Source organism: Sardina pilchardus, chromosome 6, assembly GCF_963854185.1.
Source record: "Sardina pilchardus chromosome 6, fSarPil1.1, whole genome shotgun sequence".
Classification (NCBI taxonomy): Eukaryota; Metazoa; Chordata; class Actinopteri; order Clupeiformes; family Clupeidae; genus Sardina; species Sardina pilchardus.
The window spans coordinates 6,080,090-6,105,953 of NC_084999.1; the positions used below are offsets into that span (position 1 = coordinate 6,080,090).

Sequence of the window (25,864 nt, forward strand, 5' to 3'; positions counted from 1 at the left end):
TAACTGTATACTCACTATAAAGCAGCAGTAAGGAGTTGCTACTAGCATTTTTCATTTAAGCTTCCTACATGTGGGTGGCGTAAAAAGCTTTTCAAATCTTTTGCCTTAGCGTCCCGACCTGAACCACAAATCTACTTAGTTCTGAGCATAGATGGCTCATAGAAATAGCAGGTGCGTCCTTCACGTATGCCATCAAAATGAATTTAAGGACAATGGCAAAATTATTTCTCTATTCAAAGTGAAAGAGTCCTGCATACTGATGCTTTAAGAGTTGAATGGGTTCATGCCATTCAACATAATTCATAATCAGATTTTTTTTTAAATCCTTTCACTTCAACTGCAACAATAAAATGTGAATATTCACATTCAACTATGGATTACGTCACACAAGGCCTACTGTAAGTTCTACATTTTCATCAGCACTAGATGGCACTATGGGGTTTAGTGAATAGGTGCATCATGCAGAAGAGCAAAACAACACTTTTTGTTCAAAGGTTTTTAATTGAATCTAAAACATGATTTAATGTAGCCTACTTTAAATATTATTGTAATAGGATAGACATACTGCACAAAACCTGCTAAATGGAGAATTGAACAGGTGACACCATCAACTTCGGAAATGGCAACATTTAACCAAAATATTTGTCCAAAGTTTGTATGTGTCTTTTTTTGTTTAATACAATTCGTTCTGCCAGGGCAAATAGCTGTTCATTCAGTCAGTTCCAGAAAAATCATGCCTGACCTTTCTCTTCTAACATCTACTCAGACATTCAAATGTCAGGGGTTACCAAATCAGTGCAATGCAACACAGGAGAAACACTATGTCAAATGTATTCATTTATGGTCTCAGACAGACTACGGTATTTCTTTACGAAGTAGGCTATAGAGTGAACATACTCTGGAAATCTGTACATTTGCTTGAAGGCTGCTGCTGGTTAGATTGTTGTAAAAAAAAAAAAAAACTGACTGCTGAGTAGGCTACTGCAAGAGGTTCTGGGAAATGTGAGATTTCCTGCGATGAAGCAATCAACTCCAGTTCAGATGATAAACGGATTAGTTTATGGACAACCATCTCAAAGCTTACACCAAACACTATCAAAGCGTTTAAAGTAACTGTCCAAAACACTATATTCTTTCTTTCTTGTTATTCCTTTAATTGATATTTTTTACTGGTAGGCCTATTAAGAACGGTCACAGTAGCCTACACAGAAGTGTTTGAGTATTGTTCAGGTGGTCGCACAGTCATGTTGCGCAGGTGGGGGCTTGTATTGCATTATAGCCTACAGCAAGGGTGTGACTTGTAAGACTCATTTCAGTCTATCGAAAGAATGGGGACAAACATTTAAGAAAAAATACAACGCTCACATTTTGTAGCCTACAGTGTAAACAACAGCATAGCCACTACTTCAATGCAAACAAAAAACGAATCTATTATGTGGCAGCCTAGAGACCGTCCAATGAATTAAAATAGTGAAAAAAGATGACAAAAAGATTAACGTTCAGTGACCACTTAACCTTGTGTTTTCTTCCCTATAATGACATTAACAGCGGAAAATGTAGCCAAGTGGATATTGGAGATGACCCTAGAGCCTCTGCCTAGAGCTATTAAACTTTACGTTGAAGTTGTAACGTCATAAGCAATCCAAGAGCCGCCCACATAACACTAACCGAAGGTGTGGCGAGGTTTACCTGAGACGAGGTGTTTTCAACCAGGAAGCTATCACGACCAGATAGCCCAATATCAAGTGTGGACTTTTTAAACTTATTTATTCCGGGCTTAACATGAAGAGAGAACGACTGTTCAAAGCTGCCTGCTTGCTTCTTTTATCTGGAGTATTCGCATCCCCAGCCTGGAGTGCAACAACAGGTAAGCATTATTGACGCTGACATTCAATTCCAATGTGGGTAGGCTGCTTCATTATCCAACTAGACCAGGCTAGCTATCTCATATCGTTGATATATTTAAAGAAATAGTAGACAAAGTTGCCAAAATACGTTTACGTTACGTTACGTTACGTTACGTTTTAGCTTAATCTGAGATTGTAGTGCAGATCTTGCTGCAGTCCTTTAACTTTAGTTATGTTAAGATTTCTAAGATGTTAGGCCTACCTCAACATTGGAGGCCAGAACTGCACGTATAGACATGTCATTACATTCGCAGGTTTATATTATAGTAGCCTACATTTCATCTACTTATAAAGATTTCATCTACTTAGGCCGCTTATACATCACCCTATTTGAGCCCATATGTCCAAGGTTCCCCATAAACAACAACATTTTCTCTCCCAAAACACTATTTGGCAAGACTGTATAGGTTATAAAGGCCTACAATTATCCCATTATTATTTCATTTTGTATAAGGGAAGTTTGGTTTGAGATGAGAAGCATTGGTAGTTCAAGTTATAGTAGACTAGATCATAGGCCTATAGGCTACTGTCTATGGACTACCCTGCTCTGTCTAGCTTGTTTCACCAGTGTTTCACCTATGATAATATCTGCCTTCTAATGTGTTTTGTTTCTCCAATGTGTCATGAATCCTGCTTCAAGCCACACTAATGGTATCGTCCATAAACTGAGTTTTACTGCGGTTTGTACTGTGTACGCAAACATTGCCAGGTGTCCTCTTGTGTCCGGGCAAAAACAGAGGCAAAGAGGGACCTTACCGCCACTGGCTGTATTTACACAAAGTCATGTATTTTACGTATCCACTAAAATCTTCTTCAAACCCTCCAGACCTTCACACATCCATTAACGAGTTTCATATGACACCCATATACATGCTTAAATACAACCTGATTTCTGTCACATAGACAGAGGCTATGGCAATTTAAGTCATAAAGCAAATAAGGAAGGACACAAGAGGTGGCTTGTGTTTGCTCAAGCCTAAATAAATCACCTGGGTTGTCACCTATAGGGTTATCGAAGTCTCACTGTCGCACTCATACAGACCCTAAAAGCCTCAGCACATTTTAGCTTCTGTGGGTGAATGAGCACACCAGTGCGATAAAGTCTTCCAGCTCCAGGGTATACCAGCATGACTGTACCCAGAACTTTAATCCACAAGAAGTATTTGGTTTAAAATGATCAACAGGGCATGCCACCCAAACCAGAACCTCATGAGCACAGCTAGAAGCTTGTTAAGATGTCAACTGGTGTATTGTGATGATATTGTCATTAATGACATGCTGTGAAAGGTTTTCTTTCATTTTTGAAGTGTGTTCCAGTCTGAGACACAGAACTGCGCAGTGTGTATCCTGGATGGCTGGAGGGAATGACACATTATCTTGTTCTGTCCTTCACACCACTGTTTACCATCAAAATTATTTGGAAGATGATCCCAAAGCTAGTCGCCTGATAAAAGCATTCCTCAAAAAGTGACAACGTGTTACAAAGTGTTGCTTTAAATCGGCACACACTGCTGCACAGTAATTTCCCGCATATAAGCCGTGTTGTGTATGAGCCGCAGGAAAGTGTTTTATGCAAGTTAAAAGAAACAAGACCATATTTACACCATATTAACTGCCCCCTGTATTAACCTCATAGCGGAATAAATTTAGCAAAATCAATGTATAAGCCGCGGCTGATAGTCGGGAAATTATGGTAGTTTCTCATGAGCAATTTGTTCCCTCTCCAGACTCTCATGAGTTGACCCTGGCTGTTCACCCGGGCACCGTGGTCAATATTAACAGGACCAAGGCGTCGGGGTCCGACTGCACGGTGTGTGTTGAAGAAGGCAGCAGTTGGTCGTGCCTGCCACAGACAGCCCTGACGGAGGCGGGCAAGTTCTCAGTGAAGTTTACCTGCACTAAACCCTGGGATGTGTTTACCGTGGAGATCGTCAAGAAGATCGGTGAGCAAATTTAGCCAAACAAAAGAATCATTGAATATACTGTACATGTGTGTGGGCTGTTGGGCATTTGTATACAGTGAAAAAAAGTCATATTAAACCATGCTATGAATAATTAAGTCCACATGCTTAAGGTGTACACCATGCTGCTATTGACTTCCAGGAGTACATAAATCAGTGTAATTAGTTGAAGAACTAAGTTGTAAGACAACTCATGGTCAACCATGTTATCACATCCCCTGTCTCTTTGTCTTTTAGAATGTAGAACAAAGCCCTGCAAGCACACTGTCATGCCAACGGACCAGCAGCCTCTCTTTGAGTTTAACCGGACGTTCCACTGGTGTCTGAGGGCTCCTGTGAGAATGACCTTCCATGTGGATTTCAGCAAGATGGGCCTGACCCAGATCGCCCCCTCAGAGACCTGCACCGATGGACACACGTACAGTCTCGTCGCTCTGGAGACGACAAAGAACGTCCACCTTGGGTTGTTTTGTGCGAGCGGCACCATCTCTGGGATTCAGATCTTGAACGGTGGAAAAGTGGTCCTCATGGTGCCTGGCCGGCAGAAGCTGGAGCCCAAGGATTTCGAAGTGTCTTGGGAAGAGGACATCAAATGTGAGTGAGTGGGGTGGGGTTGAAAAGAACATTTTGAATGGGCTCAGTGTGCAACTTTAGGCTCCCTGAGGTCCTGTTTATACTGCGTGTGTCATTTTGGATGGAAAATTTTTTGCTTTGAGGGCAGCCAATCGCTGTTATGCTTATATGAACAGTGGTTTCCAAATTCAAATTGAATCAAAAGTGTGTTGAATATCTTTCATTAAAACCACTACTCTAATTTATGGTTTTTAGAAAGCTGGTTGATTGGGGCGACATTTGTTATTTGACTTTCATTTTTAACTTTTGTGAATGACAAAGAAGAAGGATTAAACATAATTGGATGAGTGTTTTGAAACAAGCCATTTGATTAACTTATTTTGCCCAGTTTTGTCCAGTCATTTTTTTTTTTGCATAAAACTGTAGTTCTAGACATTTCTCTGAAGAACCCACCCAGATATCATCTGAATCAGCAGCTCGGAACCATAGACTGAATCCTCTTTTCTTTTCTTGCTTTGAGATATTTGTGTTGTTCAATAAATGTCTCTGTATGTTCCAGCTCTTGCCGTCGTGAGTGTGGGGCTACCAAGCGGCAAGTCATCGCAAGAGTTCTTCTCTCCAAACTATCCGTCGAGTTTCCCCGACGACGACCTCATGACGTGGAGTTTCAGCGTGCCCAACGGCCACGAGACCACGGTGAAGCTGCTGAGCCACTCCGAGCCGCACTGTCGGAAGAAGGAGCCGGGCATCGAGTACGAGTTCGAGGACGTGACGGTGGTGAGGAAGCTGTCGGAGAGGCAGCCCACGGGGGAGGAGGGCCCCTTCGCGCTCTCGCTGCGGAACTGCGAGATGGACGTGGTGCGCTCGCGGGCCCAGGGGGTCGGGCTGACGCTGCACTTCCGCGTCTCCTCCAACCCGACAGGCACTGAAGGTGTGTCTCTTCTTCCTCAGTCGACTCCTGTCTTCACGTGGTGTTGCACAATTATTACAGTCTCAGACCAACACTCTCAAGCGACCTTTGTAACTTTTAAAGAGCAATGTGGTTAAAGAGCTGTATTCTCCTGTCATCAATGGTCATTGCAACACAGATGTATCCTTTCCTTTCCTAGTTCTCGGTGCCTCTGTGGTCCTACATTTAATAGTTAAAAATTGACTGATATTTTTTAAAATGTTCACACATTGTAAACATGTGTAAACACTGTAAAGAAGTTCTCAAGAGTTTGGCCAGTGCTCTGTATGAGATGCAACATGTAAATGATTACGGAGTTATGGCCAGCTGCATCTACAGCATTGCATCACATCCATGATAGCGTCTGAGACAGACTCCCTGATCTGAGTCAGATCTGCACCAGACAATTGAATTGAGTTGAGTGTAATTACAATGAACTGCATGGACTGTTATATGGTAAAGTGTATGTACAGTACCACAGTGTAACACTTCCTTGGCAGTGTCTGGCGCACAGCCCAGATCAGGGATGGCTTTCCCAATACCTGTGTCTTTTAGGTCTTTTTAATGCATCCTTTTATGATCGGCTTACAAGTGAACAACCTGAACATGTCACTGTTCACACCTGAGTCTGTCAGGTATCACCAAGGCTTCCAACTGACTTCTTGTGTCAATCCCGGGATTGCCGATTGCAAAGCCGATTATCGGACGTTTTGGACACTGGGGAGAGGTTAGGGACTCGAGTCTGTTTGATGTGTTCTGTGCGGTCGTCAATCGGAGGTACAGTAGGGTTGGGTATTGTTTGAATTTGAACGATTCCGATTCCGATTTCGATTCCTTGTTTCGATTCCGGTTCCTAACGATTCTCGATTCCGATTCTTGTAAGAGGCAGGGTCAAAAAAGTTTGGATATTTTAAATGAGCTAGCTGACCAACGGTTTGATCTTCTCCATCAATTTTAATTCTATGAACTTTTTACTTTTTATGAACTTTACTATACATTTCTCACAGGGCTGTTTTCAACTACAATATAAATATCAAATCTATGAACTGTCGTCTTGTTGCCTCAGCTCGGTTATGCAAACACCTTCTTCGTTGGTGTTTAGCGGCTTCTCCTTCCGGTTCATGGACTGGGAATCGATACTAGGAATTGAAATTTAAACTTTTGAACGATGCCGGGAGAATTGGAAAGCTAGTCCCGGTTCACATCGATTCTCGATTCTCGATACCTAACCCTAATCGGAGGAGCCGTTGGCGTTCATTTTTGCAGATTTGACATGTTGAATCGGCCAGTGGCAGTCGGCCTCAATGACCAATCTGTTTGGTGGAGTGCTAGCCGTTGTCTAGCTTGATTTCACTCCTGCCTCCAGCAGACTTCATTTGACTGTCTACCGACCGACTCATGTTTGGGACACATCAGGACACATTGCTGTTTATACTACAGAAGTTTAGTCAGATGCCCCACAGGCCACCTCAGCAAATGGTTTGAGTGATCAGATCACAATGCGTCTTCGTAATCATTTGCTGTTATATTTTTACTGCTGTCCGTCCACGTGTGTCGTGATGTCCGCTTGTGATGACAGGCACTTGAGTCAAGAGAAAACTCTTTCCTTGAGGGGCTTCGGTTATTGTCGGTTATTGTCGTTAGATGAGTATGGACTTGACTCAGATTGGAGAGTGTGAACATCAACAAAGAAGGATGGCTTTAGGCTAGATGCTATTTGATTGTATGTGTACTGTAAGTGATTAAAAATTAATGGCCGGTTGATTAATATGAATATAGCTTACGGTTTAAGTTAGAAAGATGTAGTCTGCAGATGGCTTTGGCTTCCCATCTCTGCTCTTGATCAGCAGCCGACTCCATCCCACTTAGACAGGAAGAGAGAAGAGGCAGGGGGAGGTTGGTTGAGGAAGTTAGTCAGATCTGGTGTCGCAATGACGGAACATCCCAGCTGTCTGTCTCTGACTGATTTGCTGCCATACCACCCATATGTGACGCCTACATGAAAAGACTCACGAGGGCCTCAGGTTTTAGGTCGACTGAAAAATTCTTTGGAATATTGTGTAAGACTATAGGCTGGGTCGGGTGAACCCTGCCAGACCGGCCGGTGAATTTGGATTTCTTGCGGCAACTCAGGCTGGAAACCTGCACATCTATCCCTCCTGCTTCCTGTCCACAACCTTTGGGTCCAATCACAAACTAGCTTATCCAAAAGACGCACCCGGATTGTTGATCTGATTGATTTAAGGACTATCCAAGCGTACGGAGTCATTTGAACTATGGCCATTGATCACGCCTCTTGTGCAGTAGAAATAAAGCGCAGACTCCCCAGACCAGGGGGTCAGGATTTGACTGATTAGCTTCGCCGATTAGCAAAGCACTTCCTTGTCGCCATTTTCCAGAAATACATCATGTCCGGTGCCGTTTTCCCATAGTTTTCCTCATGCTGATTGGTGGCTGTTCCACTATCAGCTCATGCACGAGCTTAGTGTGGGCACGAGCTCTCCTTCTGTACCTTACGTCAATCAGTAACCTGGCACTTAATTGGCTAAGTAAAACGGCACCGGAAACAAGCCCCTTGAAACGCCATGTTGAAGCCTGAAACTAGTGTAAGAATTGACCACTGTTGAGGAGCATACCATTTTTACAGAATGATTTCTGGTTGAATCTCGTCATGTTGTCCTGTGTTTGTGTTCTCCAGCGCCTTGCATTGTGGATCTTTCTAAGGAGAGCAGTCTGTCTCTGCACATTGCGAAAGTCGCAGATTCCCGCTGTAAGCTGAAATTAGACGGCATCTCTGTGGAGAGTGCCATTGTTCCCGCTGGAAAGAAGTCTACCGTGTCTTTCAGGGACTGCCCAGATGAAGACCTGCTACTGACCGTCAACAAAACTATAGGTAATTTTGTACTGAAAGTACTAGTGATGACGATATTCACTTGGAATAGACCTCCCTTTTTACAAGAAAACAAACAAAAATAGACTTTTCTGCCATATTACGATCTCTTTCTTTTAAATCTCATTTTAGCCTTATTTTAATCTCATTATATTCTCATTTTAATCTTATGTGAAGACCCTGAAGTCGATATTCATGCATGTAACAGATATAGTTGAACTGAATTGAGGAATTTGAAAGCATCTCGTCTCTGTGTGCGTGTGTGTGTGTGTGTGTGCCAGGCTGTCAGCAGCTGAAAGACTGCCCCTCTCGTCCGGTCCCTCTGACCGTTCCAGTCATTGAGAGGTGTCTGCCCGAGGCTCTGAAGACCGTCCACTGGAACCTCCAGGCCCCAGACCATGGCACAGTCGAGCTGTGGGCATACATTGGCAACCTGCGCCAATCTCTGCCCGGGCAGGAGTGCAACGGCAGCGTCCAGTTCAGCGTTGCCGAGAGCGACGGCACGGCCATTGGACAGTTCTGCCCAGGGGGCGGCGGCATCATATCCGAGGTGCAGGTCCACCGCAACGTCACGGTCAGCGCCGCTCCCAGGAATGGCCTGTTCCTCAGACGCACTTTTCAGACCTTCTTCAAGGTGTCCTTCACCAAAGAGATCACAGGTAGATGGAATGTCTGACTACCTCTGCACATGTCTTTCTGTCCAGTGTTCTAGAAGCCTTGTGTCGGCCCTCCAAAGCTCTTTGTAATCCAAACTAAGGCCGTGGATCGAGTGAGCAGGTGGTTTCCTTGTACTTGTTTCCTTGTTCCTTTTTTTTTATATATATATAAAAATTAATCCATTTATTGGTACAAAAGGATAAACAAAAATGGCTTGATAATTCCAGCAATGTTCCAAATTAAACAAAAGCTAACCTCTTTCTAATCCACAATATTGTAAGAATGAGAAAGTGAAATTGCAGGTGCAATTATTCAGATCATGGTTATGCATATAAGGTAAACAATAACAAAATGGCTACGACAAGCCTATATATACATGTTTTTTTATACATATTCACTTGTTTGAATTGTAATCCATGATGGTTGTTGTTCAAATGTTAAGTTAGAGAGATGTGGACAAATGAGTTATAGTAGTGTAGTTTGTCTGAGCTTGTGTTACGGGCAATGGCCTCATTTACATCCTCAAGAGGGCAGCAATGGTATATACACACACAACACAAGAACACAAGGACAAGGACACAAGAACAAGATTGTTTTCTGCTCATCATCACACAGCTAACTACTCACGTGCTGGGGTGCGTTTCCCAAAACCATAGCTACTAACCTGTTGGCAGCTTAGTTCGTTGGCAACGAGAAATTGAATTGCAACCACCAAAGTCGCTAACTTAGTTAGCTACTATGGTTTTGGGAAACACACCCTTAAGCAGTTCCTGACCTCTGGTCTCGTCCACAGAGACCTACATATTCCACGTCGCTCCTAAGAAGGGCGTGACCAGTGTGCTGGCCTCTCCTGGCTGGCCGGGGGGGATGAAGCCCTACGCCACGGCCTCCTGGATCGCCACCGTCCCCGACAAGCTGGACGTCCACCTGACCTTCACCGAGGTCAGCCAGCCCAAGTGCCTCAAGCGACACACCAGCATCCAGGTGCAGACGCTGGAGTCGCAGGAGAGGCTGTACAGCCGGCGGGAGGACGAGGAGGGGGACGAGGAGATCGACATCCCCGAGAGCTTCTACCTCAACATGTCCAACTGCCTGCCCGAGAAGAACTCCTTCAGCGTCATGGCCGAGATCACGCCCACCAAACAGAGAAGTACGGCGCGTTCATTCTTGTTGTTGTTGTTGTTGTTTATGTTTGTTATTGTTATTGTTTATGAAGATAAAACGAGGAGGAGGATTTTTATTATTATATTATTATTATATTATTGTTTTTTAATTGATGCTATTGTTATTAGTTATTACATACTTGATATTTACATGTTCAATTAACACAACATTTTCTGTTAATACGTAATGTATATTATGGAAAGTTGGCCTAAGTGGAAAAAGCGAAGTGACTCCTGTCCCGTCTGTGAAGTGGAGTTCTTAAATGTGTTGGATGTGTGTGCCCTCTGTCAGGGATAATCCTGCCAGTCATCTTGGCGGTGGTGGGTGTGCTGCTCTTGGGAATGATCATAGCTTTGGTGGTAGTCTGTGTGGTGATCAGGTGAGGCTTTGTCCTGTACATAAATCACCTCTGCATACACACACACACACACACACACACACACACACACACACATATGAATATAAGTTAGGTTTTATTGATTTAGCTGATGTAGCTTTATTTATTTATACTGTAGTATTAAAATATATATGTATATATTATACACTATTAATATGTCTCAAGGCACATTACAGAACACAGGGTACAGCTGCAAATTGAGTAGTCCACTGTATTTGATCAGAGAAATGAAATCCTGCTGAATGAAATGCTATGTATAGAGACCGAGGTATAGGCTACCAAGGGCAAGGTGCAATTGATGCAAGTTTTCTTTTGTCCCTAGTGCAATTACTACACTTAACCAACACAAAATCACTCATGACACTTAAGTGCCACTCATTCATCATCATCTCTGGTATTTATTATGGTATAACCTTAATGTAGTGTCTAGTGCTGAGGTTGGTTGTCTGTGAACACTTGTTCTCTATGTTTTGTTCTTTGTCTTATGTGTGTTCTGTCTTTTTAACCACTTATGCAAACCAAATTTCCCCTTGTGGGACAATAAATGTCTGAACTGAATGTGCAATGTGCTGCTGTTGACTGCTGAGCAGGAGGAAGAAGAAGCAGCTGGCCCAGCCCGTGTCCATCTACAACCCCAACGGCCACAGCTTCCTGCCGGGCCTCCACGGGGTGCCCAAAACCGTGGACGACGACGACGACGCGCACATCTACGACTACATCGAGGACACGCTGGTGTACGGCCACCTGCTACGGGAGGAAGCGGAGCTGGACGAGTACGGGAAGCCCGCGGTGGACACGTACCGGTCCTTCAACGGCCCCACGGACGCCAAGCCGCTCAAAGACCCCGAGCCCCTCAGTGGGGGGCCCACCGGGGACGCGGACACAGAGGTGGGGGTGTACAGGCCCTTTGTGCCCCCTGCTGAGGTGGCAGCGCCAACAGTGCCAACCGTGCCAACTGTGCCAACTGTGCCAACTGTGCCAACTGCGCCAGGCTTCAAACCCGAGCCCGCCCAGGAGGGCGCAGACTCTCAGTCGGGAGTGAAACTGGTGGAGAACGAGTTGTACTCATCGCGGGGTGAGGATGGGGGGAGCGATCCCTCCGCTGCGCCCCTGTCTCCCTGCTCAGAGGCGCTGCAGGGCCCCTGGATATGAAGAGTCCGCCGGAGAAGCGTGAGTGTGTGAAACTCGCCGCGTTCGATTTTTTTTCTCCCTGTGCCCCCTCTGTGTGTGTCATTTCTCGGGCAGACGTCATGATGCGTCATGTCGAGTCACGCTGGAGAATATGCTTATCAGCGGGGCGAGGGGACAAGTCTGGGCCTGATGCATGAAAACAGTAGCTCCTGTAGAGCTTCAACAAGTCAGCAAGATTTGTTTTCTTGTTTGCCTTGTTTGGCCAGGGACATTTTCTAGGAAACTGGAGCCTGAAAATGAGAACATTCGTGACTAAGCCATATCTTTTTACAACCGTGAATTTCTTTTTTTAAAAGCACCTATTTTGTCTGGTTACTTGTTTGTTTTGGACTGGGGAACTTTATCTGAATTGCCCTCATAGCTACAAAAACTCTGAAATTAGCCAAATATGCAAACTGTACCACAAAGAAATAATAGAAAATTGCCCTTTTTCAGTAGCCTATAAGTATGTGTGCTATTAATTTCATTCATGTCTGACAATATGTTGTTTTATGCATTTAATGACAATTCCAAAGTTTTGGAAAAGGTTTTGTTTCAATTTTAGTTTAGGCCATGGGACTTTAGAGGACCCTCTAATTGTGAAATGTGCCAAAATCTTTTAGCTTTTAGATTCCTGTCATCATCATCACCAAGATGACCAGCTTTTCTGACCCTTCTACTGTAGCCTGGAGGTCAAGTGCGGGACCCAGAGAGGCCACACTGCCAGCCACACACGATGAGTGCTACCAGACTTCTGGAATAGTATGATGACTAGCATGAGTGGGGTCTTTAGTCATGACATACGGCTATAGCTATAGGCTGTCTGGCTTCACACCCTATAGTGACACACACACACTCAAACACACACACACAGAGAGAGAGAGAGAGAGAATGAAACCTTCAACTACTTCAAGGAGCTACTCCACCCTATACGGCTATAGCTATAGGCTGTCTGGCTTCACACCCTATAGTGACACACACACACACACACACACACACACACACACACACACACAGAGAGAGAATGAAACCTTCAACTACTTCAAGGAGCTACTCCACCCTATAAGGCTATAGCTGTACCGTCTGGCTTCACACTCAGTGACACACACACACACACACACACAAACACAGAAAGAAAAAGAAAAAGAGAAAGAGAGAGAGAATGAAACTTTCAACTACTTCAAGGAACTACTCCACCCTGGAAATTACAATCTGTTGCTAGCATTGTTCAATTCAGGATAATCAAGGAAATCGCTAAATAAGTTACAACTGTTACACCCTCCATTTAGAAGGATAGGGATCAGCTTAGTGTTACATTAGTTCAGCTAGGCATGATTTGGATGAGAGAGATGCTGGAATTCTCCAAAAATGAGGTCGGATTTGAACAGCAGCTGCACAGTGCTGTATCAGATTATGTGCAACCCAATTCAAGCCTGGTGTTGCATAAGCGAGTATAAAATGCCTTCAGTCACGGAGGATCATTTTTATTCTGCTGGAATGAAAGTTCATGTGTGTGTTGCATGATGTTTTCGTTTCATGATGAAATGGAACATTTTGTTTTTGGTTGTTGTTGTTTTTTCTGCGCTGATGTTTCACATGTTGGTTGGCTCCAAATACTGTATATAGACATTTGTTTTATACACTATTAAGTTTGAAAATGTTTTAGTATCCGTTTTAAAGTTAATATAACTATTCTTGATACTGTGAGTTGACTGAAATACAAATGCACGTGGCCAAGCATCCAAGTTGAAGGCAGTCTCAGTTTGCTTTTATCTGCATTGGACAATTATTATGGAAGACTCACTCAGCAAAACAAATATTCCATGCTGTGTTGCGGTTTTATTGAAAATGTTACTTACATCATTCAAGACCGCATATGTTTTGTTAAAACACAAATACACTGAAGAGTAAGTAATGTACGGTTAGATTTGTTCTTTAAAATAATAAAGAAATTGCATGCAGATAGATCCTTCTCTTTCCCACTCGATGCATAATAATTCTGATAACTCTTTATTCTGTGGCCTGCTCATCAACAGCTTTCTTCATAACTGTCTCCATCACCTACACAGGCATGTAGTAACATCTCATCTGTTGGAGCACTCTCGCGCTTGATCGGCTATCCAATCTTTAATCTTGAAAATCAAATAAAGGTGAAGTAACATGCTGTAGTCGTATAGTATAGTTTTAACCAACAATATACCATGCTTGAACTCTACATATTCTCAATGCACCGATACTGATGATATATGAACTTGCGCTGGTCAAATCAGTGAACTGAGGTGGCCTAGTAAGGTCACACTATATTAAATTCGCACACAAAGGCCCTCTCGGCCCGGCAGTTCTCGTCGAACCATCTCCCGGTGGTGTGGGAGAGGGTGGCGCAGTTGTGGGAGCGCCCGCCATCCGGTTGGTGTGTGATCTCCGTCTCCCAGTTTTTAAAGCGCAGCGCGTTGCCGCCCTGGTCCAGCCAGGTTCCCTCGGTGACCATGTCGTTGATGCCCAGCCAGATGTGCTCCTCCGCCCCGATGGTCTGCCGGGCGTAGTCGTGAAGCTTGTCGTTCTCCGCTCCCGACACCGGAGTGCCGAGGACCCCTCCCTGGGCCATGCAGGCTTCGTTGGCGGCGTGGAAGTTCTTCTTCGTGGCGTCCGATAAGAAGCACTTGCCGGGGACCTTGATGCCCTTCAGACAGACTGGAGGATGAGGAGGCATGACGTGAACGTTCATGATGCACACCTGCAGACCATAGGTGCCTCTCATTTAGAGATTATACGTCCTCCCTCGGGCCTCGATCCTCGATCCTCGCTGATGTACTTAAAGAATGATGGGGCGGCAACAATGATAGTCTATCCCTTCGTCTATCTCTCTTTATGTAGATCAGTGAGGATCGAGGCCCGAGGAGCGAGGGAGGACGTATAAACTCGAAATGAGAGGCACCCCAAGACTGAGCTCCCATCCTTGGAACTCTGTGGGACCTGTCCTCCCTTAACTAATGCAACATCTGGACAGGATTAGTCGCCTCTAATGCACCCCAGTGTTGTGAGAATGCATAACTCTCTCATGATGGGACATTTACAGTGTTCTGTATACTAATAAAGGTTAAAGGTGACATGGAATGGAAAACATTTTTGTCTTGGTTTTGATGAATTAGGAGAGGTTGTGCATAACCAAAGAGCTATCACGAACATGAGACATGGTTGTGCCCTCCTTCATATGAAAATCTTGGACTTAGAAATAGCCACTAAAAAATGGGTGAATTAGAACAAAGCCTACTTGTGATGTCAAATATTGCAAAGCTACTGAAGTTCAATTGGGGTTGCCAAAGAGTCAAAAGGATAATTTAAATACCCAGCCTAAATACTTTATAAGGTTTTAATTGGGCTTGTAAAATTGCAATTGCAATTATTTTTTATAAATCAAAGTTGAATATATATACTATTTTAACATCAGAGAACACAGTACAATACTTGATTTTATCCATTCTATGTCCTCTTTAATAACAATGATGCAATTACTGTAAGAATACTCTGAAGTCTGTTCATGTTTATTTGTTCATTGTCCATGTGTAGGTACAGTGTAAACACATACCTGTCTGTAAGGCTTGCTGCTCCTTCACCAAGTTCAGCTCCAACACAATGTTATCAACCTGCTTCTTCAGCTCCTCAATAGCTGCTGTATTAGACCCATCTGTGGAGAATTTAGTGCATTGTGGGAAGATTTAACAGTGGTTACATCTGTTTTGTTTTTAGATGACAATCATTTAGAGGAAAAAAGCTCTTTTGTGAAAAGTGGAATTGATATTGTATTCATATAGGACAGACCTTGTCAATTTGAATGCATTCAAGGGACCCTGTTATTAACAGCTTGACAACTGATACTGTAGCAACGTAAATGTGTATATATTGCAAGGCTGATAAATTCAACAAACATGTTGTATCAAATATGAATCATACCTTTCTTCTTTTTGTTCGAGGACTGCTGGAGAGAGGGATGTGTGAGGCAAAGCAGACCGATGATAACCAGCCTCACGTTTCTGAGATGCATGGTCTCGCTTGTGAGAAAAATACAACTCCTCAAAATAGACAGTCACAACACAGGGCGCTTGATTCCTCTGAAGTCCTGAGAGCTGCTTCTGTGAAGTCTGAACCTGCGCTATGAGCCTTACCATCCATCGGGGGCACTATTTAGACCTTTAGATAGACAGATGGGAGTTCACTTACACCATTACCAAAATATGCAGAGCATTTGATCTTGCCCTGTCCATTATCAGAGTAATCTCTGGCACATGGGGTTTGATTTCCGAGCTTTTCGCATTGGAAAAATACATCTTATTGATTTGAAGTTTGGTTTTGGTCATCATCTGATATATATATCTGTAACAAGAGAGGTCTGTTCTTTAAATTGTTGCCATGTCATATTTGAACTTTATTCCAGCTCTGTTAGGGTTAGTATAGTTTAGGCTTTTGCGAATAAATGTGGTTGCATTTAGCCTTCATTATACAGGTAGTGTCGATGAGCTTACTTTAAACTTCTGCCCCAGTGGTGCTGTTTCAGTTAATGTGTTCTGGCATGAAATAAGAAGCTAAATGAGGCACTCATAACTTTCTGGCTGATTTGCCAAGGTTGGAAATGTGTTAGATCTCACAACTGTGATCTGAAATTTATAACACAGTGTACTCAACTGAGGCCAGTTTCAACACTGAGGTAACTGGAGTGCCAAGCCTCAGTCCCAGACCTCTTCTTGTCTGGAAATCACTTCACCCTTTTGGCTTCTGGAGCTGTGCCACCCAGCTCTCCTGGGAGCCCTCTCCAGACCACATCTGCTTTCCCTCACCACTGATCGCCACGGAGACGTGGCAGGCCTTGCATAATTACTGAAATCGCCTACTCAGGGTCAGTCTGAAGTCAGGACCCTTTACGAAGTTTAAATGGGCGACACACACTCACAAAGCGCTTTGTATTGAGGGGTTTAGGCTTTAATGTTACCACATTGCCTTTATTGTCCTTTAGTATACTGCCTAGCAAGGTTTGTCGCCTCTGGATAGGACATTATAGTGACATCAGGAGTGGATACATGCCAGAATCAGATATGACCAATGTACAAAACAGTCCTGTGTTGTATAATGTCTGTTACACAGTCACTGGTTGCAACAGTGAGACCTTTGTCTATAGTTTTCACTTTGGTTTCTCATTGTTACTGCAACTGGCGAAGGGCTGGCATTAGTATTCAAGCCAAAATGATGCAAATAAACAGATGGGCCTCCAATGGGTATATGAAAGAATATTATTTTTGTTGTTTTAGTAAAATACAGACAAACATGACATGTCTGTTTTAGGACATTGTTTATTTCAATAGTGAATGAATAGTTTTCTAGTGACACAAATTCTCTCTTAAGTAGATACATCTCTAGAGATGTTTGTGATCCCCGTTATCCATTAAAAAGATAATACGTACGTACAGTGTTATGGTCACTAGGGAGAGATGATAAGTACCAGAAAAACAACAATAACTTCAAGAAGGTCAGAGAAATAGTTTTAATTGCAATTCAGTTGAAATAATATTTTGGTTTTACACTGAAAATGCAACATTGACAAAAAGTTAGATCTATTTAGCAAGTCAGTAAATAAACCTTAAAAGAACAGTGTAAACAAGGACATTAAGGAAACAGGGAGACATAAAAATATAAATAAAAAATGACATCAAAAGACAAAAGTGCACCACATGCCTGAGATAATGCTGTCAAAGAGGCTGTATCTAACCTAACTATGGGGAGCAGTTTCCCATACAAAGAGGCTGTATCTAACCTAACAACGGGGAGTCGTTTCCCATACATGGATCAAGACCTGTCATAAATGAAAGGAAAACGTCAGTGAAAAGAGTTTAGGACAAGGCCCATGTATTAATCCCACTGGAAACTGCCCTCCTTTACTAATACAGAACCACGACTCAGCTGATCTGACCCAGTCAGGACTGTGTTTCCTGAAAGTGTCGTTGAGCAACCACCACCAAAAAGAGAGAGTGTGCTCTAGATGATAGTCTCTCTAGCAAGAACTTTTTCTTCTATGCAACGCTACAGTATACCTAGACCAGCACCTCCTCCAACTACTGAAATACAGTTAAAGCTGCAGTAAGCTGTGTTAGTGTTTTTTGCTCAGTGTTGGCAGACACAGTAGAAGTCTTTCCCTCCCTCCCTCCAAGTTTCTGGACGGTTCTGTACTGGTTTATCCCTCGAGCCTGTCCAAGATGTCCTCAACTGATAACGCTAAGGAGGGTTCAGGTAGTTATTGTTTTCCTTGGAGCCTCTGTTGTTTGTTATTGCTACCAGAATATTGAGCTAGTTCAGTTTCAGTGTCACAAAGGTAATCACTTTCAGAAGATCGCAATCTCTCGGCCTGATACTGCATATTTTGACAGGTTTTGGTGGTTTTGGTGGTTTTGGTGACTTAGTTATTTAACCACAACATGATTTAATCTCAGTTCGCAATCTGCGGTGTGAGACACACAAAAGGAGCGATGCACATAAAGTGAGCATACTATTTACATATTCATCCTATATACACATACACATCCTGTATATTCCCATATAGGCATTCCCTAATGTCCCAGCTGCCCCCTGTAAAGACGAAGGACTGGGTATGCTTGTAGGGTAATTAATCATTTCATTTAACCTTTATCATACTACCAAATCAACACTCAATCCTTAGGATTGGAACTGCAACACCCCGAAGACCTAGACCGTATGGAGAACCATGGGATCTGATTTAGACCGTATGGAGAACCATGGGATCTGCTTTAGACCGTATGGAGAACCATGGGATCTGATTTAGACCGTATGGAGAACCATGGGATCTGCTTTAGACCGTATGGAGAACCATGGGATCTGCTTTAGACTGTCTGATGCTCAGATGGGATGCTAATACTGCATCTAAAAATAAACTTGTTCAGTGTCACGGTTTCCTGTTCTATCAAATACATAATATTGCAGTAGGTCATGTCCTTCACAGACATCATAGAGATGCAAAAAATGCTAAATATCTAGCTTGTTCTGGAACGTTTTGCTGTCTGTTTGCAAACGTGATTGACATAAGGTGAGGTTGTATTAAAATATACAGACTCAGTGCGTGAAGGCCTTTACTCTGCACAGCAACGGATTGGAAAGGATTCTGATCAGTTCTAATTCTAAGCTCTGATTCTGGTCAGTTCTGATTCCAAGCTCTGATTCGGATCAGTTCTGATTCTATGTTCTGATTCTGATGGTTGATGAGATCAGAATAATGTTCATTCCACACTAAGCTACTTCGGTTTAAACCCTACATTCCTCCTATAGTCTACACAGAACAGTGGTTGCAAGCAACTTCTGTGAGAATATCTTAAAATACATTTTCTACAGTGCTAAGTCTGAATTTTACAATCCATATTTTGTTAGTGAAAAATATATTACATTTTTATAGCATGTTTTCACATGTTAGTTGATTAAATTATGTCCACACCTGCAGTAGGATTATCAGAAAAATGCAATCAATCAAACTTTAAATAAATCAAACTGTTCATATGCCACATAAAGGCTGGTCTTATAACAGCAGATATGATCTCTTCACTGAAGATCTTCAAAGAGTTTGAAATTATATTTTTCATACCATAAAATGATTGGTGAAACTTGCCTGTACCTCTCTGAGGTATACAAACAGTCATTACAGTTTGGACTAATGCATACAATCACTAAATAACATCACCTTTTAAAAATGTCTGCAGCAAGGCTAACACAGCCTCACATGGCTGTATGACGCTATGTTATGCTTCCAAACCACGACTGATATCTGTCACCGACATCCGTAAGCCTCAATCTAAACACCACTGCCGATGCACTTTCCTATTTCAATCAATGGCCACATTTTTAGCCCATCACAACTAGTTCAAACTCCTCATACTCATTCATAGTCCTCTTGACATTATTGTTTTCACCAACAATATTCCCAAAGTTGTACTTAGTTGTTTGCAAACATACATGCATTGTACTGTGGGATACTATGAGCTAAAAGCAAGTCTTGACTCATGTTGTAAATGCCCAAATACTATGAGCATTAATGTGGACGCTTAGTGCAAAATGCAAAGCTGAAGATTCCAACCCACAGCGACATTTTGAAGTCTGTACAGTATGCACACAGTAGTAAACATGCAAAAGACAAACAAAAACAAAAACATAAAGGACCCTTAATGAAAGGCAAAATCTCATGCATATATAAATAAAGAATGTTGTATGTTACAAAATTCACAGTGAGAAAAAAAAAAACCTTCCTGTTGTTTTTGAAGTGTGTCGTTTTGATGGACTGGTGAGAATTCGTCTGTTTCTATGTGGGGCAGAGCACTGAAAAATAGAAGGAAAGAAGAAGCATGTGAAAGGCAGGACGACGAGGAAGCCCCTGCAGCCAGACTACAGCCCAGCTACACTAGAGATAACGACAATCAACCAATCATGTAGGAGTTGACACTTGGAATCTGCAATCAGCACTATCTTAGAGCCACCTACAATCTCATGCCTACATTTTGTAAACAAATCTGGATCAAGTGTTTTGTTTTCCATTGAAAATGACCCCAATAATACTTCCATGACTAATGAGGGTTATGCAACGGCCTATTCCTGTGATAATATAAAGACAGCTGCACCCAGAACATGACTGCCCAGTTGGAATGGGCAAATGCAATTGTGAAGGTGTTAGCTGACTGGTGATGTGTACATGTACCATCAGGCAGAGATCTATCTGTGATTGTGCCTTGATGTTAACTGAGTGGAAAACTTCCCGTGAATAATTTAAATTAGCAAACACCACCTGAGTGTGTGCTATAGTAGCCTATACCCACTGAGTGTGTGCTATAGTAGCCTATACCCACTGAGTGTGTGCTATAGTAGCATAGTGACTAAGGAGCTAGCATGCAGTAGCCTGAAAAGTTACGGGTTCAAGTCCTTAATTGCTTCCATCGTTGTGCCCTTGAGGAAGGCACACAATCCCGAGTTGCTCTGGAGAGAATGGCTCTTAATATATAGTTAATGCATGTGAGTCGCTTTGGATAAAATGGTCTACTAAGTGAATTAATGTAAATGTAAATGTATCAACTTACTGAATCAGAAATTGGCAGCTTCACATAAAAAAATCATAAAAGCATCAGCATGGTGGAAAGGTTGTGAGTGAGTGAGTGTTTGGGGAGGGGGCACAACAGGCAAGCTGTGAGGGACCAATAAGTTCGAATGGAGACATGGACATTTTAAGACACATCAAGGACTAAGCCTTGCTTATCTCAGGCAACGCAATAAAACATGGCGTGTGCTACTCTATGATCCATGTTTTTCAAACTCAGGCAGTCAGTCTAAAAGCAAGGGGTAGTCTGGCTATGAGGCAGTTGGATTAGCTGCGGGATCCTAAGCATCCTCTACTGGTAAAATATCAGCAGAGGCAAGGAAGTGGGTTAGCTTTTCCAGGACTGTGCTTTAGCCATCATAGGTGTTGGTGATGGTGGCGACAGGAAATGACACCGGCCACAGGATGTGACACAGCACAGAAGGCGGGGCATTATGAATGCACTACAGCAGAGTGGCAGTGAAGGAGTGCTCTAATCTACCAAGATGGGTGCAACACACACACACACACACACACACACACACACACACATACACACACACACACACACACACAGGAAGGACGAAAACTGCATCCACGCGTCCCACAAACCTCTCTGTCCGTCTGCTCACACCAAAGCTAGCATGGACAACATGGCCAGAAGAAGAAGAAGAAGAAGAAGAAAAAAGAGGGAAGAAGAAAATAAAAGGCAAGAAGGAGGAGTGCAACACATAAGACACAAGCCTCGCCAGCCAGGACTTACTCTTCACGAGCCAACTGCTAAATGATGCCTCAAACAAACACCAGAAGGTATTACGTTAAACCAGCAACACACACAAATTACAGCTATTAGAAGCTGCTCTTATTACAGGCTCAATGTTTGAGACATTTGAACACATCTCCCGTGTAAAAGGAAAACACACATGTAGAGTATACGGTCATCGTCCACTGAGATTTGATCCTTTAAATCAGGCGGACGTACCTTTGAGGATGTAGTCTGTTAGAAGACTTGGCACTTTATCGCTATCGTCCCTCATGGCCTGAAGAACTGCACATGAAGAGAGAGAGAGACATTGAATAAGGTCTTGTTTTACTCCATGTACATCACAGTAATAATAACGGCATAACTGATTGACAGGAAGCCCAAGAGGCTAAAGGATGCTCACTTTTGGTGAGAATCTGAAGGTCTTCTACTGATGGGGGGCCTCCTTTCCTCTCGTAAGGTATCACGGTGGTCAGATACTGAGAAGGACACAGACAGGGTCATGACGCAGGGGATCAACAGGGAGCCAACGAACAGAGAGAAACACCGATTGGCCCACTGTTTGGTTAATTGCGAGGGGAAAAAGAAATGACAGAAAGGTATGATGGAAATAGAAAGAGATAGCCACCTGTTTGTCCCCGCCCCCAGTCCCAAAAGTTTGTCGGAAACCATTTTGAATGGCAGTAGAGATGCCCTCCATGCTGAAGCGCTGAGACCAGAGTAGAAAACAGGAGTCAAGCACATGCCAAAAGGAGAGGGAGGGAGAGAGAGAGAGAGGGTGGGGGTAGAAAGATAGAGTGGGAGAGAGAGAGAGACAGAGAGAGAGAAAGAGGGGTGATATAGAGAGAGAGAGAGAAAGAGAAAGAGAGAGGGGAGGAGGAGATAGAAAGATAGAGAGAGTGGGAGGGAGAGAGAGAGTGAATGAGTGAAAGAGAGGGGGAGATAAATAGATAGGTAGAGGTATATATATATATACACACAGAGAGAGACTGACATTCATAACACCTTTATTTCACCATTATAACAAGTAAAGTAAAGCGTGAAAGTGGAGACACAGAAGGAGGAAGAATCATTAGCATGAGGACCCCAGAGAAGATGCAGTTGCTCCCTGAACCAAACAGAGTTCCTGACCACGTCTCTGACTTATCCACACCATTATGGGAGGTCACTGAAAAAGGCTTACATTTGTATTACAATTTAGACCTTGTTTGTCAAGCACATTTTTGAAAATGTACCAAGAAACTTTCTATGTGGTTTCGTTATATTAACTATTTTTCCCCCTACAAATTTACAACAGAAAAAATGTGCAATATTGTGACGTATCTTTATTCGAGATGACTTATATTGTGATAAAAGATATTGGTCATATGTCACAGTCTATGGTCTCTGGACACCCACACCATCATAAATAAGTTAGACAGAGAAACATTCACAAGACATGCGGCAACCAATACAAGCACTGAGCCTCCTCTTTGTGATGTACATACGCCGAGCCTAACAGGGGAGCTACACCAGCCGCGTAACGGAAGCGTTCCGTTCAAACAGCGAGCATGAGGCACGGATCACAGAGTGCCCCCTGCCGTGTCACGCTAGCGTGCAGACTCACTGTTCCAGGTCCGAGGTTCCGGTCAAAGCGGCCCGGTGGCATCGCAACGCCTCCTCCACCTCCTCCTCCGCCGGCCTTCAGCTTCTTCTTCTTCCTCAGGAGCTCGCGGTGCTCCTTCTGGCGGTTCTGCACGTCGATGAGCACCGAGATGAAGCTGTTCTTCACCTCCTTCTCGAAGTCCAGCTCGTCCCGCAGAGCCAGCTGCTGCACCAGCTCCTCCGAGTAGCGCCGGATGGCCGACTCCACCTCCTCCAGCAGCTCCGTCAGCTCCGACATGCACAGTGTCCGCACTCCTGCAGAGCACACAGGGAGAGAGAGAGAGAGGGTGAGGGAGAGAGAGAGAGAGAGGAAGAGAGAAAGAGAGAGAGAGAGAATTGCTGTTATTATTACTGTAATATTGATGTCTAATTCTTTGGTGTAATTACTGCTTTGGCAAGATTGTAACACTAACAGTCATGCCAAAATAAAGCTCTATGAATTGAAATTGAATTGAATTGAGAGAGAGAGAGAGAGAGAGAGAGAGAGAGAGAGAGGCAGAACGTGTGTGTGAGAGAGATGTTGGAGGGAGAGGGAGAGAACTATAATGGTATCCACTCGTCAAATATTGACTCAATTGTAATGCACAAGCGAGAGACAGAAAGAGAGAGAGAGATTGAGAGGCAGAAAGAAAAAGAAAGGAAGTAGTTTGACAGACAGAGGGAGGGGAGGGGAGAGGGAAACCAGACAGAGAAAAGTTGCAGAAAGAGAGGGAGATAAAAAAGCAGTTGAAAGACAGAGGATATGAACAAAGGCTAGATGATCCAACTGTACAAAGCTGTTCATGAAAAAAGAGGAGGGTCGGTCTGCGGCATGGGCGTTACATATGTTGCAAGAAACTCCCCAATTAGGCGTTCCTGTCGTGAATAGTCAACCAATCAGAAGGAGCTTTGCACTGCATTCTGGGAAATGCTTAATTTCCGGAGTTTGACTTCCTTTTATCAGTTTGTAAAAGTCCTCTGAAGTCCTCGTCGAAGCTACGATAGCAGAGAAATTGCAGCTAAACCGATGAGACGTAAGTAACTTCTATATCTATAACTATGTCTTATACTACCATTTAAGCAATTCCAGCGATATATTAGAATATGGGTAGCAAGGCGAAAGTAAGCAGAACGGAGGAATAGATTGCTTGCTTGTGATATGGTGCTTGTTTGTTTGTATGAAAATATGTAGGCCTACTTAAAATGATACGTGATAAAATTAGTCATCGTGTTTATGTGGTAACGTTAAAAGCATGCCAGCAACGCACATTGTTTTCAACTAAACCCATATAAAGTGAAGACGTAACGTAGGCCTAACTAAATTCGGTACTTTGGGGTTAACTGTAACTATTTTCTGCGGCTGTTGAGTGGTGAACAGGTGGCCTGTTGATTTGGTGCGTTTTAAACGGCCTCAAAAATGGTTACAGTTAACACCAAATTACCCTAAATTCTGATTAGAGTGACTGTAGTGGAGCTGAATCGAGCTGAATTTGTTTTGGCTATGCCGAAGATCCTTGCAATGATGTGATGCATTTGCTACATGAGTGATGCCATAATTAAAAACCAAAAGGTTGATTTGTTATGTTCCTATTGACATAAAGAATTATTGAGAGTTGTCATGTAAAACAAAGACATCTAGGAGTTCTACAACGTTTGACCAGTACAATTACTAATACTGTATTCATAGGTTTCATCAGGTCCCTTTACACAGGTGTATACAATCAAGCACCTTGATTATGAATGCAGACTGCATGGTGCTTGATTAATACACCTGTGCAAATGGACTTGAATTCATGGGTTTCATCAGGTCCCTTTGCACAGGTGTATTAATCAAGCACCATGCAGTCTGCATTGATAATCAAGGTGCTTGATTGTATACACCTGTGGAAAGGGACCTGATGGAAATCCATGAATAGTCAGTTTGACTTTAGAGGCCTGTTAGTTGATCACTACTAGAATCTTAGCAGAAGTTGGATAATGTTCTCTAATAAGTTAATGTTCTCCATATGTCTTCCTATCACTGCAGTTACATTCTTCCATACTGTCTAGCGGTCAGAAGCCGCAATTACGAAGTTGTTCAGACCCAGGATGCACGCTGCTCCTCTGCCCTTTCTGCCCAGAGTACAAGGGTGACTATGCCAGGGTGGAAACGCACATGCAGAGCCATTTGAAAACGGTGGTACATTATGAAGGTATGTATGAGATTGATAGTTAAGCCCTTAGCCCTGTATCATGGTCTTCTATGAAACTGTATGGATTGGTTCTGAAATTACAAAAGGTTCTGAAAGTAATGTTATTAGTAATGAAGTGAAGTTGCCATTCAATTGTTTCATGTAACGTTAGCAGGCTATTTGATGTTTATATCTATTTCTTATTTAATTATTCTTTTGTTGTTCAGAATATGTGATCTACAAATTATTCTTTTGTTGTTCAGAATATGTGATCTACAAATACAAATGCACACACAGGCCAAGATTTTGTTTTACTTTTATTTATTTTATCTTGAATGGCCTGCAGAAGTTTCTGTGTTTGTTCTACAACAAAGTATTGGCGAAATCTACAGGATTGCGCATTTGCACATTTGTTCTCTAACAAAAGTTGGGAAAATGCATGCTTGGTGCTTAAACTGTTATGAAACATGAAAAAAGTTGATCTCTTCTGGGTTTGTCCTATAATAAAGTTTAGGCTACTTTGCAAA

The 25,864-nt window shown here is 42.9% G+C and overlaps 3 protein-coding genes and 1 long non-coding RNA gene across 6 annotated transcripts in view; 2 read left to right on the plus strand and 2 right to left on the minus strand.

Annotated features, from left to right (window-relative positions):
- Positions 1-1,712: 1,712 nt before the first annotated feature.
- cdcp1a (CUB domain containing protein 1a) lies at positions 1,713-13,481 on the plus strand. The gene is made up of 9 exons (XM_062538211.1): positions 1,713-1,867; positions 3,635-3,850; positions 4,106-4,462; positions 5,001-5,372; positions 8,089-8,283; positions 8,562-8,939; positions 9,731-10,087; positions 10,393-10,480; positions 11,089-13,481. Exons 1-9 carry the CDS (start codon positions 1,783-1,785, stop codon positions 11,648-11,650), a joined length of 2,610 nt encoding a protein of 869 aa, XP_062394195.1. The 5' UTR covers positions 1,713-1,782; the 3' UTR covers positions 11,651-13,481.
- Positions 13,482-13,485: 4 nt separating this feature from the next.
- On the minus strand, positions 13,486-15,829 carry clec3ba (C-type lectin domain family 3, member Ba). The gene is made up of 3 exons (XM_062538235.1): positions 15,620-15,829; positions 15,255-15,353; positions 13,486-14,359 (listed from the first exon to the last, which is right to left on the minus strand). The coding sequence occupies exons 1-3, from the start codon at positions 15,708-15,710 to the stop codon at positions 13,962-13,964; spliced, it is 588 nt and encodes a 195-aa protein (XP_062394219.1). The 5' UTR covers positions 15,711-15,829; the 3' UTR covers positions 13,486-13,961.
- Positions 15,830-17,187: 1,358 nt separating this feature from the next.
- Positions 17,188-25,864, minus strand: part of fez2a (fasciculation and elongation protein zeta 2a) — a 13,636-nt gene continuing 4,959 nt past the window's right edge. Inside the window, exons 5-10 of one of the 3 annotated variants that reach the window (XM_062538224.1) lie at positions 23,150-23,442; positions 22,172-22,252; positions 21,947-22,022; positions 21,763-21,828; positions 21,393-21,419; positions 17,188-20,032 (exon numbers count right to left, since the gene is read on the minus strand). In XM_062538224.1, the coding sequence (XP_062394208.1) occupies positions 21,409-21,419; positions 21,763-21,828; positions 21,947-22,022; positions 22,172-22,252; positions 23,150-23,442 (527 nt within the window). In that variant the 3' untranslated portion in view covers positions 17,188-20,032; positions 21,393-21,408. The remainder of the gene's footprint in view (positions 20,033-21,392; positions 21,420-21,762; positions 21,829-21,946; positions 22,023-22,171; positions 22,253-23,149; positions 23,443-25,864) is intronic. The other 2 variants (XM_062538223.1, XM_062538225.1) reach the window with 2 other exon arrangements.
- Positions 24,134-25,864, plus strand: part of LOC134082494 (uncharacterized) — a 1,735-nt gene continuing 4 nt past the window's right edge. Inside the window, exons 1-2 of the long non-coding RNA XR_009939631.1 lie at positions 24,134-24,200; positions 25,193-25,864. The exon at positions 25,193-25,864 is cut by the window's right edge and continues 4 nt beyond it. This is a non-coding gene — a long non-coding RNA (uncharacterized LOC134082494). The remainder of the gene's footprint in view (positions 24,201-25,192) is intronic.